The following is a 14,682-nucleotide window of genomic DNA, read 5'->3' as shown; positions in this document are numbered from 1 at the left end:
AAGAACAAAAATAAACAAAAAACAAAAATACAGTCATTCAAATGAAAGAGGAAAGATCAAAGAGTCCTTTTCATCAGCGGATCGGGGACGTTGTGGTGAAATGTGCACATCGGCTAAAAGCTAAATGTAAATACTCAATCTCCTGTCCCATGTAAATCTGCTTCAATTCCAAGCCGCAACAACTCCACATACGCATCGGCGCTGTGCATATTTTTTCCTGCTTTTACTTTAGAGTAATTTTTTTCATCTTTGTTTTTGTCTGACTGACTTTTATGTTGTTCTAGCACTTTGTACGCAGCTGTTTTTGAAAGTACTCTATAAAATTGAGTAGTATACTGTACTCATAAAGATGCTAGCTGCTTACAATAGCAACACATGGGGTCACCCATGGCAACATTTATAACAATTAAAAAGAGTAAAACATGCTGAGGGCGGGGTGGCCCGGTAGTCGAGTGGTTCGCACGGCTGCTTCACAGTGCAGAGTTTGCATGTACTCCCTGGGTCCGCGTATTTTGCAAAGATTCCACCGCATATAGCTATATTTTGCGTTTTAAGACTCGCTCTGAATATTCAGGAAGTCTTGTTTTTGAGTTAGTGACAAGTCCGGATGTGACGTCATGAAAGGACCGCCCCTTGACCGTAAAAAAGACGCATTGTAGCATCCTTCCATCAAGTCAATGTATTTTGCTGTACATGTTTGGTCTGAGAACCGTGTTGCACCCAAAAGCCGCCAGAAAAGGGAGTCCAAGCTCCATATAAGGAATTTATCAGCCTGTGGAAGCGGAGGTGGTCACTGGAGGTCGCCATTTTGTGCCTCTTTTCTGGTGATCCATTGTTGCACCAATGTTGCCTCAAAATGGCGATTGCAAACATGTATGCTTTCCTCTTCAGAACTATTTGAATCATATTCATAACTGGATGGGTAACAAGAAAGCATATTCTCCGAATCTGAAGCCATTGTTTGGATTCTCCAGCAATGCAAGACGTCTTGGTGTGATGTCATGAACTGGGGGCGGGGCTTTCTGAAAACGCCCAATTCGCAGCTCAATTTTTTGCAGATTTTGGACACTTTAAGTCATTTTTATTGGTGTTTTGCATTTGACTAAACATATATACTGCGTGTTTTGGGTATTTTAGATGCTATCAAACGTTTTTCTGATGTCAGTTAAAAAACAAAAAAGTGACATCGGTTGTCCTTTAAGAGCATGTTATATAAGACATAACTTTATTGATCCTAGAGGAGGATCTCAATTGTTCCAGCAAAACAATGTGAAGGAGCAAACAGCAGTCACGCTACTGCTTGTGGCTGTATGACCCCTCATCATGTAAACAAGGCAAGTGGTCTCATGCCATCACACCAGTCGTGCAAGCATGTAAACAAACCCGGGAAAAGGGTTAATTCCCAAGGCTATAATAAGAACTAAAAGATGCACCGGTCAATGACATTCTTAGCCTAATAAAGAAAGCCTAGTACTTTGAGTCCTGCTCTGGATCACATTACGCTGGGGTCTATCAGCAACTGGATGACTGAGGCGAGACATGACGCGTTGGTCATGCAAGGGGCACCGAAACGGCCTTGTGGAATTCCAATTACAAACCTGGAAGAGAAGCTATTGATTTACTAGATACTGTAATCACCCTAGACAAACATCGTCAAAGATTAAACTTCCAGGTTTGCTTGTTTATTGAATGTTTTGGGGGATTTGATGAAAAAGTTACAAGTTAAAAAAAAAAAAAAACATCCTTTATCACTGCTCTGAGGGTTGATATTGACTTTCCCCCGCCATTTAGTGGTCTGTTACATAATCGAACGTCGCTAGAGGCCAGGAGGTCACAGAAAGAGCAATGTACTGTCTTTCAGTATATCCTCACTTTTGTCTTTATTGTAGACCACATCGCCTATCTGTAGCAACCTGTGTCGACCGACAATACGTGATATGTGGCTGCCCAAAGGTGGAAAGTGTATATAATACAACTATAAATTCCTTGTGTGTTCTACACACTTGTCCAATAAAGATGATTCTGATATGCTGCTGTAACACCCAATTGTTGTTGTTTTTTTGTGTGTTTTGTTTAAAACGGATTAGCCTAATGAGAATCCCACGTCACAGTAGGGTCAGTGGTACAATACTGGTCCATTTGTTTCTCCTCGTGGTCCTGTAAATCCTTTTGTGGTAAAGTACAGTAAAGTCTCGTTATACGCACGCACGGAGAAAATTACATGCAAACAGGGTCGGATATATCGATAGTCCCGGTTATATCGATATTTTTTCGGACTCCCTTGAATATCGATATAATGAGACTTTACTGTAGCTGTATTCTTGAATTGCTATGACTATTGTTATTTATTCTTCTAGTTTCTTTTGCCATATGACAATTAGGGAACAGTCATTTTGGTGGGCCAGTCTGGGCATGTGCAATTCTATGCTACATCACTTGAAGGAACTTTTTCATCTTGGTAGCGATCAAATGACAGTGACGTCACAGCCATCTTTGGACTGCGTTCTAGAACCACGTCGGAATAGATTCTAACGGACGTTTCGATCGTAACCAACTGCCCCGCCCAAAATGTGTCATAGAAAAGTGACCACACAGGGCACAACCAGATTGTGTGGCATAGGATCAGGTATCATTGAAATGACACTTCAAAGCTCAACATTGGTACCAAAACTAGAGACTGGACCGGCTTAGTTGTGGAAGAACAGGTCCATACAGGTACATCAGGAGCAGGCCAATCGCCTTGGAAGTCAGTGCTACGTCAGGGTTAATTCCCAAGGCTATAATAAGAACTAAAAGATGCACCGGTCAATGACATTCTTAGCGATCAGATGACAGTGACGTCACAGCCCTCTTTGGACTGCGTTCTAGAACCACGTCGGAATAGATTCTAACGCACGTTTCGATTGTAACCAACTGCCCCGCCCAAAATGTGTCATAGAAAAGTGACCACACAGGGCACAACCAGATTGTGTGGCATAGGATCATGTATCATTGAAATGAAACTTCAAAGCTCAACCTTGGTACCAAAACCAGAGATCTTGGTACCAGAGATCTTTTTTTGAGATCAGAGACGGACGATTGTCTCACCACAATAGTGATCTTTCAAAACTAAAGACTCAACTTTATTTTTCTACTTCCTCTGACTTCATTCTAAAATTCACGTGCCATGTGAGGAAATGGGTTGGTGTGAGGAAATAAGTGAGCGAGCAGGCCTTAAAATCAACACACGCCACAACCATCATAATCTGAAGTTTACATCAGGTCACACTTGCTTCTGAATAGAGGAAGTGGATTTGGGAGGGTTTGGCTAAATACAGGAAGTGTGATTTTCGGATGTGTGCATACTGCAAAACAAACTGCTTACCCAATGCTGTGTCGCTTGCTGACATGCAAACTTAGCTGCAGAGGGGGAAAAACAGCTGACAGAAAGACAAAGGCAATGTGTCTTTTGCATAGCAAAGCTTAAATGAGAAAAAAGAACAGGTGCTATGAATAACATAAATTGTAGGGGGGCAAATCTTACAGGCTGGTATTTGGATGACTACCAAAGATGCCGCAATGGAAAATTGTGAGAGTGGTGAAATGATAGCCAATTGGCATTTGAGGGTGATTATTTATCTGTCGCAGATGAACAAATGACATATACTGTACGTTGTGTACATGGTGCGGCATTACATTCTAAAAGTTGCTCCAATGTCTACTGTGTACGGCTTGTCCCTGCTGCGATGAAGCTGACGGCTTCACACGGTGAATTGGCCGCAACGTGGGGTATCCCCGCACAATCCGATGAGATATGCATCATAAATTCTACAAAGCACAAATATCACAACGTTTGCAGTCACGGCATACAACAACCACGTTCATAAACATAATAACAGCATGCCGGAAAAAAAAGCAGGTATGAATGTATGTTACATACCAATGAATATGACCGAGCTGCTTACGATGCATGATCATTGACAATGAATTGGGCTTGAGATTCAGAAATAATTGCTGAAATCAATAGTCTCCAAACTTTTATTGCCCAATGTCAGGCAATATTTTAACAAGCTGGTCAGATAAATACAGCAAATAATGTATGTTTCACATATGACCTGAATGAAAACTGTGGTATTTTCTAAACAATACACACGGAGGAACCAATCTGACCACAACACTCTATGGTAACGTTTAAACGCGCCTTCAAAATAAGATACTCCGCATATACATATTGCATGAAAAATGACGCATTGCTGCATATTACGCAGAGTGGGAATCTCCTGTTGAGATAATTTCATATTTGAAGAAGGATTCCTCATACCGTCTATTAAATGTAGCTTTTTTTTTATAGTTGCAGGGTCCTTCTTTCCCCTTCCTGGGCCTTGTCCCTCTCCCAAATAAACTTTCCAAAGACATTTTAAAATGTTCTCAACCCGTGACTCTAAAGTGTCCTTGAGAATTTTGAAAGGCGCATAGAAATAAAATTATTATTTGTTGTGACTCATTTTAGCGGTAACCTATCACGTGACCAAGAAGCATTTTAAACTTCGTCAAGACTCACACACCGTAGACGGATGTAACAGATAATCCGCTAAATTTTCAAAATAAAATACAATCCAGTTTCTGAAATGAATAAAACGGAAATCATGTATGTTTTTATCCTTTCTGTGCGGCCCGTTACCAAAATGGCCCACGAACCAGCACCGGCCCACGGCCCAGGGCTTGGGGACCAATGCCTAAATGAGATAGTCACGATTTGGAATCATGACTATTCTGTGATGAGTGGCTTGCAATAACAAACCACATTTATGGGCTTATCTACTGTATATAATAAACTTAAAGTGATAAGAAACTTCTTGGAACCAAATACTTTTTCAATTGCCACACACACCTTTTTTAAACCCTGATGATCCCACAGAATATCCGGATTGAATGTGTGAACAGATCCTCACTGTACAAATAAGCTATTAACAATACAATACATATTAATTTAAATCGGCACAAATGACACATTTTAATCTTGTATTTGACCGAGTCCTATCCATTCCGTATTTCCCTTTCAAGTATTGATACAAAGTCACACTGTCGATACCTGTTTGATCAACACCTTGTTGGGGCAAGTTGAAAAACAGACAAACATAAAATAAACGCCTCACGTGTCATGTTGGGTGTGAAGTAGGTTCAATCTGCCTTGAGAAAGGTGTGTATAAATAAACCAAGGAGTGGCGTCTTTACTGGCAGACGTTCATGAGGAAAAAAGAAGTGAGAGCAGCCAAAGGCAAAGGTGAAGACATAAACGATACTTTATAGACGGTACGTATGGCTCGACATGTCACAGGTGGTGATAAGAGTAAAGAAAAGGCCACTTGTGCAAATGGGGAATTCAAGAAGTTTGGAGTTTCCCCACTGTGCTCCCCTGTATAAAACATTTACCGTAGTACTGAATAGTATCAGTTTTGTTGGAAACTATCGACTAATGTTGAACACTCATCAGATTACATACAATACTATATATGGAATACCTGGAATACTTCCTCTGAGGTTGTACATCACATGACTTGGGGAGTATCAAAGGACTTATTCTGGGTATGGAGTTTGCTTTGTTGTTAACTATTGCTAGAATTGTTGTGCACAGAGAGCAACCAAAGAGCCACGCAAGATCACTGCTTACCTCATGGCATCTAGATCAACCAGCATCATGGGATTATAACTGCAAATGTTATTGTTTTTCCTTGGATTTTTGGAACCAGTCACTAGAAAAAGCAGATATATTTGAGTTAAATTAAGAAAGTGGATTTACATGTGTAGACAAGTGGAAATTTGTTTCCAGTTTTCCTCCTTAGTCTCTTGGGACTGACTAATGGATTTTCACATTTTCATGATGTTTCTAGTAAAAATGAAAACGTCACTATTGACTGTTTCACTTTCTTCTTAACAACCCTTAAAGCCTCTGTAAAGTGAAATAGGCTTGTTTCTAAATATATTCCACGTGTTTTAAGATAATTTCTTAAAATGTGCAGAAACTGTATTACTGAATCATAGAGCTCGTGAGGTTCAGGACCAAATGAAGTACCATTTTGGATTCCAAAATAACAAAAACATTTCTGACAGAAAAATCGCACCGACAAAGTACAAACTGAATTCGCTAATCATAAAGAAGAATAGCTCACAAAGGCATGATAAAATAGAACACTCACAATACAGTGAAATATCAAAAGTCCAATAACGCCAAACCTAGGATCAAGATCAAATGATGGTATAACAAAAATACTTACACTAGTCTGTGACAAAACAAGCATGATTATGAAGGCTCTAGAATAAAGCACTTGAAGCAAAAGAGCAAGCACGGTAAATAACCCTACAATGGCCAAGTAGCAGAAAAGTCCTTCAATACACAGCACGGCTTGATGGGGAAACACGGCACAGGTGTGCCTGCTCCCCTCACTTATGTCATCCTGGACATGTTTCTACATAGAGAGAGCGACACAGGTGTAAAATCTCAGCACAGTGTCTGTAAGGAGAAACTTGAGGTTCATGATATGCATTGTTGGCATGTGACGCAAAGCTGTTATATAACAACAAGTCAGGACATCTGGATATCAAATTATAAGCATACTTTTCCAATGTACATATTTTACATTTGAAAGAGCTGACAGCACCAAACTCAAAAGTCACAAAAAGACCGGTATATAAAAACATATTGAAATACTGATGATCTTGTCTCAATTTACTCATATAATCGATTAGCAAGTGCAAAATCCGACCTGTTTCGGGTAACACAAAGCTGTCGTGAATGCAAAAATCCATCACCTTTGTTGTATGAATGTCAACAGATGGAGGATCCATGAGTTAAATCTACTTACTTCTAACTAGTGGAGGTGCAGTTAATTCTTCTACCTGTCACAATTGGTCCTTGAGTTGAGTCCAACATCCTGACAATGTGATATCGAGGAACGGATCTGTACATTCTAACAGTCGTTCGAATACAGTATTCGAGTAATTAACATATTTGTGTTTTGGATTTCTGATCTTTCGATGAAACTCACATTAACGTCAACACAATGCCCTGATTTGAACTGCTTGTTTACAAACTCAGGAAGGCTACTCTACTGCTTTATTGGACAAGGTCGCCCCCTGGAGATGACTATTGACAATTTACTATTTAGGCAGAATTGTATTTTTCCTTCTACACGCAACTATTAAAAAGTATGCAACATTTATGGATAAAACTGACGACTTAATAGCATAGAAGTATAATGATATAAAATTACAGAAAATAAATGTGTAGTGAGGACTATAATCTTACGTATATACGTAAATGAATTAGTCATGGAATTAAATTATGTACCGAACTTTCCAATTTTACAAATGGTGTAATTGACGTCTGTTGAGGGTAGAACATAATGTAAAAAGATATTTTAATGCCCGATGCCGAAACCCGGGATCGAACCAGGGACCTTTAGATCTTCAGTCTAACGCTCTCCCAACTGAGCTATTTCGGCACACGGAGCACGTTGTATGTTGTAATATTTAAAGAGTTCAAAAACAGAAACGGTATGTTACTCCTACAAAATCGTAGCAATTTAGATAAAAAGTAACAAAGTAAGACTTTATAGTCTTACCGTGCCGTACGAAGTGATTCTTTGCTTTTTACAACACTTTAGATTTGTCGCGTCGTGAATTTCTGCCACTGGGTCGGGCGACGTTCAAAGGTTTGAACATTACTCCCACAAAATCGTCTCAATTTAGACACAAAGTACCATAAAGGAAAATTTAAACAGTCTTGCCGTGGCCGTACGACGTAATACTTTGCTTTTTTTTACAACATTTCAGATTTGTCGCGTCGTGAATTTCAGCTCGTGTGACGTTCGAAGGTTTGAACACAAGGAGACGCTAGAGCAGCACATTCAGTCATAACAACGAATGGACAACGTAATCGCATCGAATGTTGCCTGCAGTGCAGCAAGAAATAGAGGGAGCTGTTATAATATAGCGACCCTATTGTGTTGCTAAATAAGGTCTTATTAGAAACAGTTTCAGTCCGTTGTAACCAAACTATAAAACGATCTGAAACCATGTGTTTCTTCCAATCTGAAACCAATTGTTTCTTTTTTTAACATTACAAATCGAAAATAGGCCATGTCATTCATTTCGATGAATTGTAGGTGGAAAAAAATGTGAATCCCCTATTGGATAAAGTGTCCTCAAAGGACGAGCCATTTCGTGTCGGCGGATTTTGGCTGAAATTTGCTGTCCGTTGCTTATCATGGGGTAATGTGCCAGAACCCACACAATACAAATATCTGTGAATTCTTGACCATTATTTGATCATTTACTTACATTTTAAAGTTTTATGCATAATACCAATGCAAAATATAGGGTGGGATGTGAGCTGCATGCAGGTATTATTTTTTGGGCGACAAACATTCTCCACTTTAGTATGTGTGACTTTGTTGAATGACGGTGCGATTGTGGCGTCACCGGTGCGCACCGATCTGACAACGAACCTACTTACAAATAAAGAGAAACATCAAACTCTTGAACGTCAGTGAAAGAAAATTCAGAAGTGACTTGTTGCAAAGCTGTCGAGTGACTAATCGTTTCTCATTCAAGCCTTAAATGATCCCAAACATCCGTCATTCTCTGATTTTTTTTAGGCTCTTTCTTGCTGGGTCGATCTTATTACCATGTTAGATTGCAGTATTAAAAAATATCCACAATATCAAATATGTTTAAAAATATGCAATACTGTATAACACCACAGCTACCAAGGACTATAATTCCCTTTTTTGATTAGCCTGTCTTTCATCTCAAGTATTCAACAAACAACCATGTTATAAAGTGGCTAGGGTATGTGAGACTACAGAGGACTGAGAGCAATGGCTAATCTGCGGCAATGCAGCGCTTGTCCCTTTATTTGTTTTATAACGTTCTGATGTCATCTTGCACGGCAGGCTCTCCCTCCTATCCGTCTCCCTTTCTCTCTCCTGTTATTTTTTTCCTGTTCCTCTTTCATCACTCAAGGTGACTTTCCTTCCTTCCAATACACTGCAGCTGTTCCCTACTTTGTTTTGAAAGGCCTGAATTTGGATAAGAGATGAGAGAGATGCAGAACAGTGCACCAGGGAAGCAGGGGGAGACGCACAAGAGAAAAGAGGGGATGAGGAGAAGGGCATGGATGGTGTGATCCCAGCAAATTAGCGAACAGACAAAAGCTCACAGGGAGATTTACTTTGGTTGGTAGGGCGGAAGGGGAGAAAAAAGTCAACACAAAGAAGTGCATCTGAACTTTACAAGCTCAGCTACTAGTGAGGGTTCGTGACAGTCATCGCTAAATACCACAAGTATCTGGGACGCAGATTCTAAATTTAGGGATCAAAGAGAAGACACTGACACAGTGGGATAGCGAAGGTCGAGGCACTCACCTCCACTAGGATGAATCCAAGTGATCAACTGTTGTTTTCCCAAGAAATTGTAGTGTCACCAAAGCTCTTCTTGAAAACTAAAACAAAACACGCAAGAGTATCACTTGGGTTAAACCCAGTGGCGGGCTGTGGATTCATCGCTAGGCCTTCAGTAGTGCTACGTCTGAATCATTTCAAATCAATCAAGTGTGGTGTGATTTACTACAAGTCCAGTAGAGGGTACCATTAGCCAGGAAATAACTGACTGACCTTTTGTCCATTTTTTTGCTTATGCAGCTTGCTACCAACACAGTATGCTAGCTCTGGTCAGTATGCTCTCGTCACTAGCGGTCACTACTGAATAAAATTATGGAAATGGTCACAAATCAATGTGACAAAGTCGAGATAGATCAACTCATAGATTATATTTTAATACAGATTCTGTTCTATACAATAACACAGTCATATAAATTTTTATACAATACTAATATTTCTCTATACACATGGTCATGAATGTACAATACTGTTTACACACAGAGTATGAACACAAATACAATTACATGTAGCTTTATCTCTTTACAGTAACTCTCTTCATCACAACGCATGGCTCTCTTTCTGTCCGGCAGACGAAAAGTAAAATGTCTTTGACTAAAACCCCAAATCTGACATTTCAAATATTTACATCCCTGAAAAAAATGGACACGAACACACAAGTATTATTGACTAGGGTTTGGTTCACCATTTATGTAAAAGGTGTGAGAGTATGACGATAGCCCAAAACGTGAAGTGGTTTCCAAGCCTTCAGGAGTTTGTACAAAGTTTGATCTCTTCTTTCCCTTAAGGAGTGACATATATCTTAACTCACGGTAACACACACACATCATAGAATAGCTGATTGAGGGCTGGTTTTGGCATTTCATGTCCAGCACGTTCGTAAATGTGAGCCCTGAGGAAATAGAGAAACACAGGTACATTGTAAATACATCAAGGACTCAGTGCTGTTGATGGCAAAGGCCCATCCGTGTCAAAGTTCAATCCAAATTGAGAGTTTCAAATGGAACAGGATGTGGTTTTCTCCTATTTCAGCAGTTCTCCCTTTTCCAAGTATCAGAGAAGGATTCACAAAATATTGCCCTTTGGATTTCCACTACAAATGTGATGCGGTGGTTGTACAGTGGCCCGTCATTTTCACATACTTCAAACGCAAAACCACATCATAAAAGTCAACGCCGGCGCCCCCTGTTGTTAAGCCCCTTTGCTTAACTGCCTTATCTCGGTGGGCAATCGAAAAGCAACAAATGTGTGTTCACATTCCTTTTGTTCACATCTTGGCGGGTCAATATTTTGATCATTCCAGTACACGCTCACAATCACAACAGTGTCACACAACCCGGACCAGATCTCCAATACTGCTTTTAAAATCGCTTGAGATAAAAAAACAAACAAACAAACAAACAAAAGGCTTTCAATTTATTTCTGTTCGACTCTGCTTATCAATTGTACTTTCTTTTATTTTACCAGTTTGCTGGTCATTTCACAATGTAAACTTCTGAATCTTGACTCACCAGAATGTTGCGCTAACGCAAAGTGTCATCACCGCCGCTAGTCTGTAAACGTACAACGGACCATTCAGCACCACACGCATATTTCATAAACTCAATTAAGGCGTGAAAAGACAAAAGTGTGTATGTGGAGGGGGCGCGAGATAGATCTCAATATTTGTTTTCACTGAGAATCCGTGTGCAGGTAGATATTACAGATGTTTGTGTGCTTTTTTTTTAAGCGCAGAGCCGTGTGCAGTGTATGTTTATGTGGAGAAAGTGTTGTGGGTCTGTCTGCGCAGATGCTTAAAAGAGCAATTCCCAATTGATCATCCAATGATTAAAAAAATTGATTGTGGGATATTTTCAGATGTGGCGTCACCATCGTGTGTTCATTGGAGTTCAAACGCTGCCACGGTTAGAGTGAAATGTGATCACCTAGCTTACGTTGAGAGTGTGGTGGCTCTCGTTTCGAGCCTCCTTATCATCCGGAGGTCCTGGGATCCGTCCTCTGCAAACTAACAGCTTCTTACACACATGCAAGGATACACGCAGCATTCTTCAATAGACACTGGCATATGATCCCTTAAATTGCAAACACACAGTTGACATGCGCGACGGGCGCACACTAAACACCAGCCCCTCATTCCCTCACGGCCTCGGTGAGGCATCGATCAGTTCCGTCGCTGGCCTCCACTCGGGTTTTGCGAGTCTTCCTCTGGCCACCCCCCTCCACCCAAGAGTTATGAATAACCGTCCCTCCAATGGGAGCCGGGTCCACCTGTAGAAGAGACACGACTCTTTTCTTGACTCGTGTTTTCAGGGCCCGGCGTAGTTTCTGCCTTGTGAAAGCATAGAGCAGAGGATGAAAGATTGTTGTTCCGTAAGCCATCGCCAGGAAGCAAAGACGGATCCGCACCAAACCGTCGCTGGGGCCCATACACAGGATCAGAATGTTGACCGCAGACAATGGAGCCCAACAGCCCAAGAAGGTGGATATAATGATGAGAGACATTTTCAGGACACGACGTTGACGCTCCCGACGGTCCCTGTGTCTACGAACGGCCCGTCTCAAGGCAATGATCGCAGAAACCGAGGCCTGGACACCCATGGAGGAAGCCGGTAGTGGGGAGGTGGCGTGGGTCTGCCTGGATCCCGAAGCGGGAGTCGGAGAAGCAGGGGTGGCTGGCGTGGTCGCGATGGGGGTGGTGGCCGCCGTACTGACTGTCGTGACTGTGGCGCCGCTGTCGGAGACCCCCTGGGGCATGGAGGAGAGCGGCGGTGGGGATGTCGGGGTGGGAGACGGGATGAGGGGAGGATGAGAGAGATTCTGGTTCTGATTAGAGGACACCACCTCTCTTGGCAAAGTGAGGTCTTTCTTCTTCGTCCTTCTGCAGCGTATCCTGCAGGTCGAGTCCTTGGTACGGTTACTCCTCATCATGTGGGAACCGATCCGAATGTTGAGTGCCTGGAGGATGCGCGAGTAAGTGAACAGCATGACGACCACGGCAATGAAGAAGCAGGGCACTTGTAGTAGCAAGTGGTAATACATCGCCATTCCCGTGTAGTAGCCTTGCCCCCCAATGCACAGCAGTGTTCTGTTCTGCCATTTTGGAGAAGGGTGGTGCGTAGGGGAGGGAGTGTGTGTTGAGGGCAAAACCGAAGGTGCGAGAGAAGAAAAAATGGTTGTGGTTCCTGTAATGGATTCCAAATGATTGTTCAGGCCCCCTGGCTCCGCATCTTCATTGTCCTCAGCTCTTGAAAAGAAGTCCCCTTCAAGGAAAGGCAGGAAGAAGACGGCCAAGGAGACAACCCACACCGCCGCCAGGAGGAGTCCAGCGCGTCGAGGGTTCAGGAGGCGACTGGCTGGACGCACCGAAATGTCGTAGCGGTCTAAACTGATTACCAGGACATTCACGGCTGTGGCCACACTCGTGAAGGTGACGCAGGCTTCGTGAAAACAGCACAATGTGGCCAAGCTCCCGACGCCGCTTCCATTGGCTGGCAGCAAGATGACGGCAACCGTCAGCGGCAGACACAACACACACACCAGTATGTCCAGAACGTGGAGGTTGACGGTCACCAGGTTACTGACTGAGTCCACCAGGTTGGACTGGGCGCAGTATAGAACAAGTACAGTCAAGTTGCTGCTGAAGCCCAGTACCAGCTCCAGGATCAGCACTGTGGTCAAAGACACCTGGAAGCCAAGAGGATATGGGGCGCTCCAGTCCTCCTCCACCCCACCCCCGCCTGGTCCATCCAGGAGGCCTACCCCGTGACCATCGCTGGTCTCCGGCAGGTCACGATAGACTTCGGTCTCCATTGGGGCCGCGGCACTCCTTTACACATAGCAACAGTTGCTACCACGCCAATTCATCGTCCTCGATGAAGATTGGGGGGAGGGATGTTGGGAGGGGTCAGGATGGTCTTCTGCGAACAAAAAGGAGAAAGATAAGTGGTGATAAATTTGTGTCATATTACCAGTTCGAGTCAAACTTGTCAAGTGGAGAGAGTCTTTAAGGTGATGTCGTCAGGTGAAAGTGATCGTTTCGGTTGGTAAGAGTCATGGGGTGCACTCAATCTGTTTTTGAGGAGCTGGGAAACCTGACCAAAAGCTGCAGATTCACAAATGGGGGCAGCACAGTAAGTCTCCCAATCATTGGTTGACAAGATGCGCAATTAGGAATTATCCATTTTCCCCTGACTTGGCAAGACATATATATTTCTTCAATTCTGAGTATATTGCTGCATATTATGCCATCAATTTTTTTTTGCAAGACGAAACTAACGGCAGAGTACCAAACAAAAATGTCACATCAAGGTTGTATTTGACAAATTGTATTAAAATAAAGTCGGCAGGAACAAAATCAAAAACATCAAAGTCATCTTAACAGAGAAGTACAAAGTATCAAAGAAAACAATGAGTAAAAATCTGCCAAAATGAAACAAACCTGACAGGGTAAAGCAAACACATACACAGTACAATGACGCGACACCGAATGGTCTTGCCGGGAGTCCTTTTAACTGCCACTGATGAAGATTACAAACACCTGTGCAACTGAGGGCGGGGCCGACAGCACTACCCGTTAGTAGCCAACCAGAACGTGACAGTCTGCCACTGATCGGAATGAACAACACCTGTGCAGGTGCAGGCGGGGCCGACAGCGCCACCCGATGGTCGCCAACCATATCGTAACATTTTCTGCCTTTCAATACACATTGATGGCATAATATGCAGCAATATACTCAGAATTTAAGAAAGGTTCACTTAAGGTTTGGAAAGACTGCTCTTGAGAATTTGGGGGCGGGGTGATTGAGCATTTACAAATGATACATAAATTTGAAGTTCTTAACTGAAAATACTTCCAAATGCTTGCTGAATATAATGTAACATTCTGCTGAACCCGGGTAGGCGATTGCTTGATTACGCAATATACATTATATGGGTCAGAAAGCGTGCGTGTGGTCCGCAGATTGTACAAAGACCCACAGGAACACTCGCTTGGCAACCTTCGGTCGGATCCCACACACAATTCAATGTGTGATGAGGATGAAAGCTGATTGGAACCCCGAATATGCCAATATAAAACTAGCATTTTAAATTGTGTCCAACGCCACAAGCAGAAGAAAACTGTCAGCTTCAACCTTCCTTCAAAGAGGTTGCAGGGTCGCTGTGAGACTGCACGTTGAATGTCAACATCGCAGACACCCGACTGAGGGTGGCAGCAGTTAATAGTTCTTACTGGGGGACGTAATGA

At 42.4% G+C, this 14,682-nt stretch overlaps 1 protein-coding gene and 1 non-coding gene across 3 annotated transcripts in view; both read right to left on the bottom strand.

The window, feature by feature from the left end:
• Positions 1-7,408: 7,408 nt before the first annotated feature.
• Positions 7,409-7,481, bottom strand: trnaf-gaa (transfer RNA phenylalanine (anticodon GAA)). The gene has a single exon. It is a non-coding gene; the product is annotated as a tRNA-Phe (tRNA).
• A 2,334-nt stretch (positions 7,482-9,815) lies between these two features.
• Positions 9,816-14,682, bottom strand: part of LOC148890197 (G protein-coupled receptor 22) — a 37,959-nt gene continuing 33,092 nt past the window's right edge. For both annotated transcript variants that reach the window (XM_089009256.1, XM_089009255.1), the window contains one exon: positions 9,816-13,354. In XM_089009256.1, coding sequence (XP_088865382.1) covers positions 11,568-13,247 — 1,680 coding nt within the window. In that variant the 5' untranslated portion in view covers positions 13,248-13,354 and the 3' untranslated portion in view covers positions 9,816-11,567. The remainder of the gene's footprint in view (positions 13,355-14,682) is intronic.

This window comes from Hippocampus bargibanti, linkage group LG12, assembly GCF_051943395.1.
Source record: "Hippocampus bargibanti isolate YZ-2025 linkage group LG12, ASM5194339v1, whole genome shotgun sequence".
In the NCBI taxonomy this organism is placed as follows: domain Eukaryota; kingdom Metazoa; phylum Chordata; class Actinopteri; order Syngnathiformes; family Syngnathidae; genus Hippocampus; species Hippocampus bargibanti.
The sequence above is the reverse complement of the archived record's forward strand: the minus strand, read 5'-3'. Positions and strand labels throughout refer to the sequence as shown.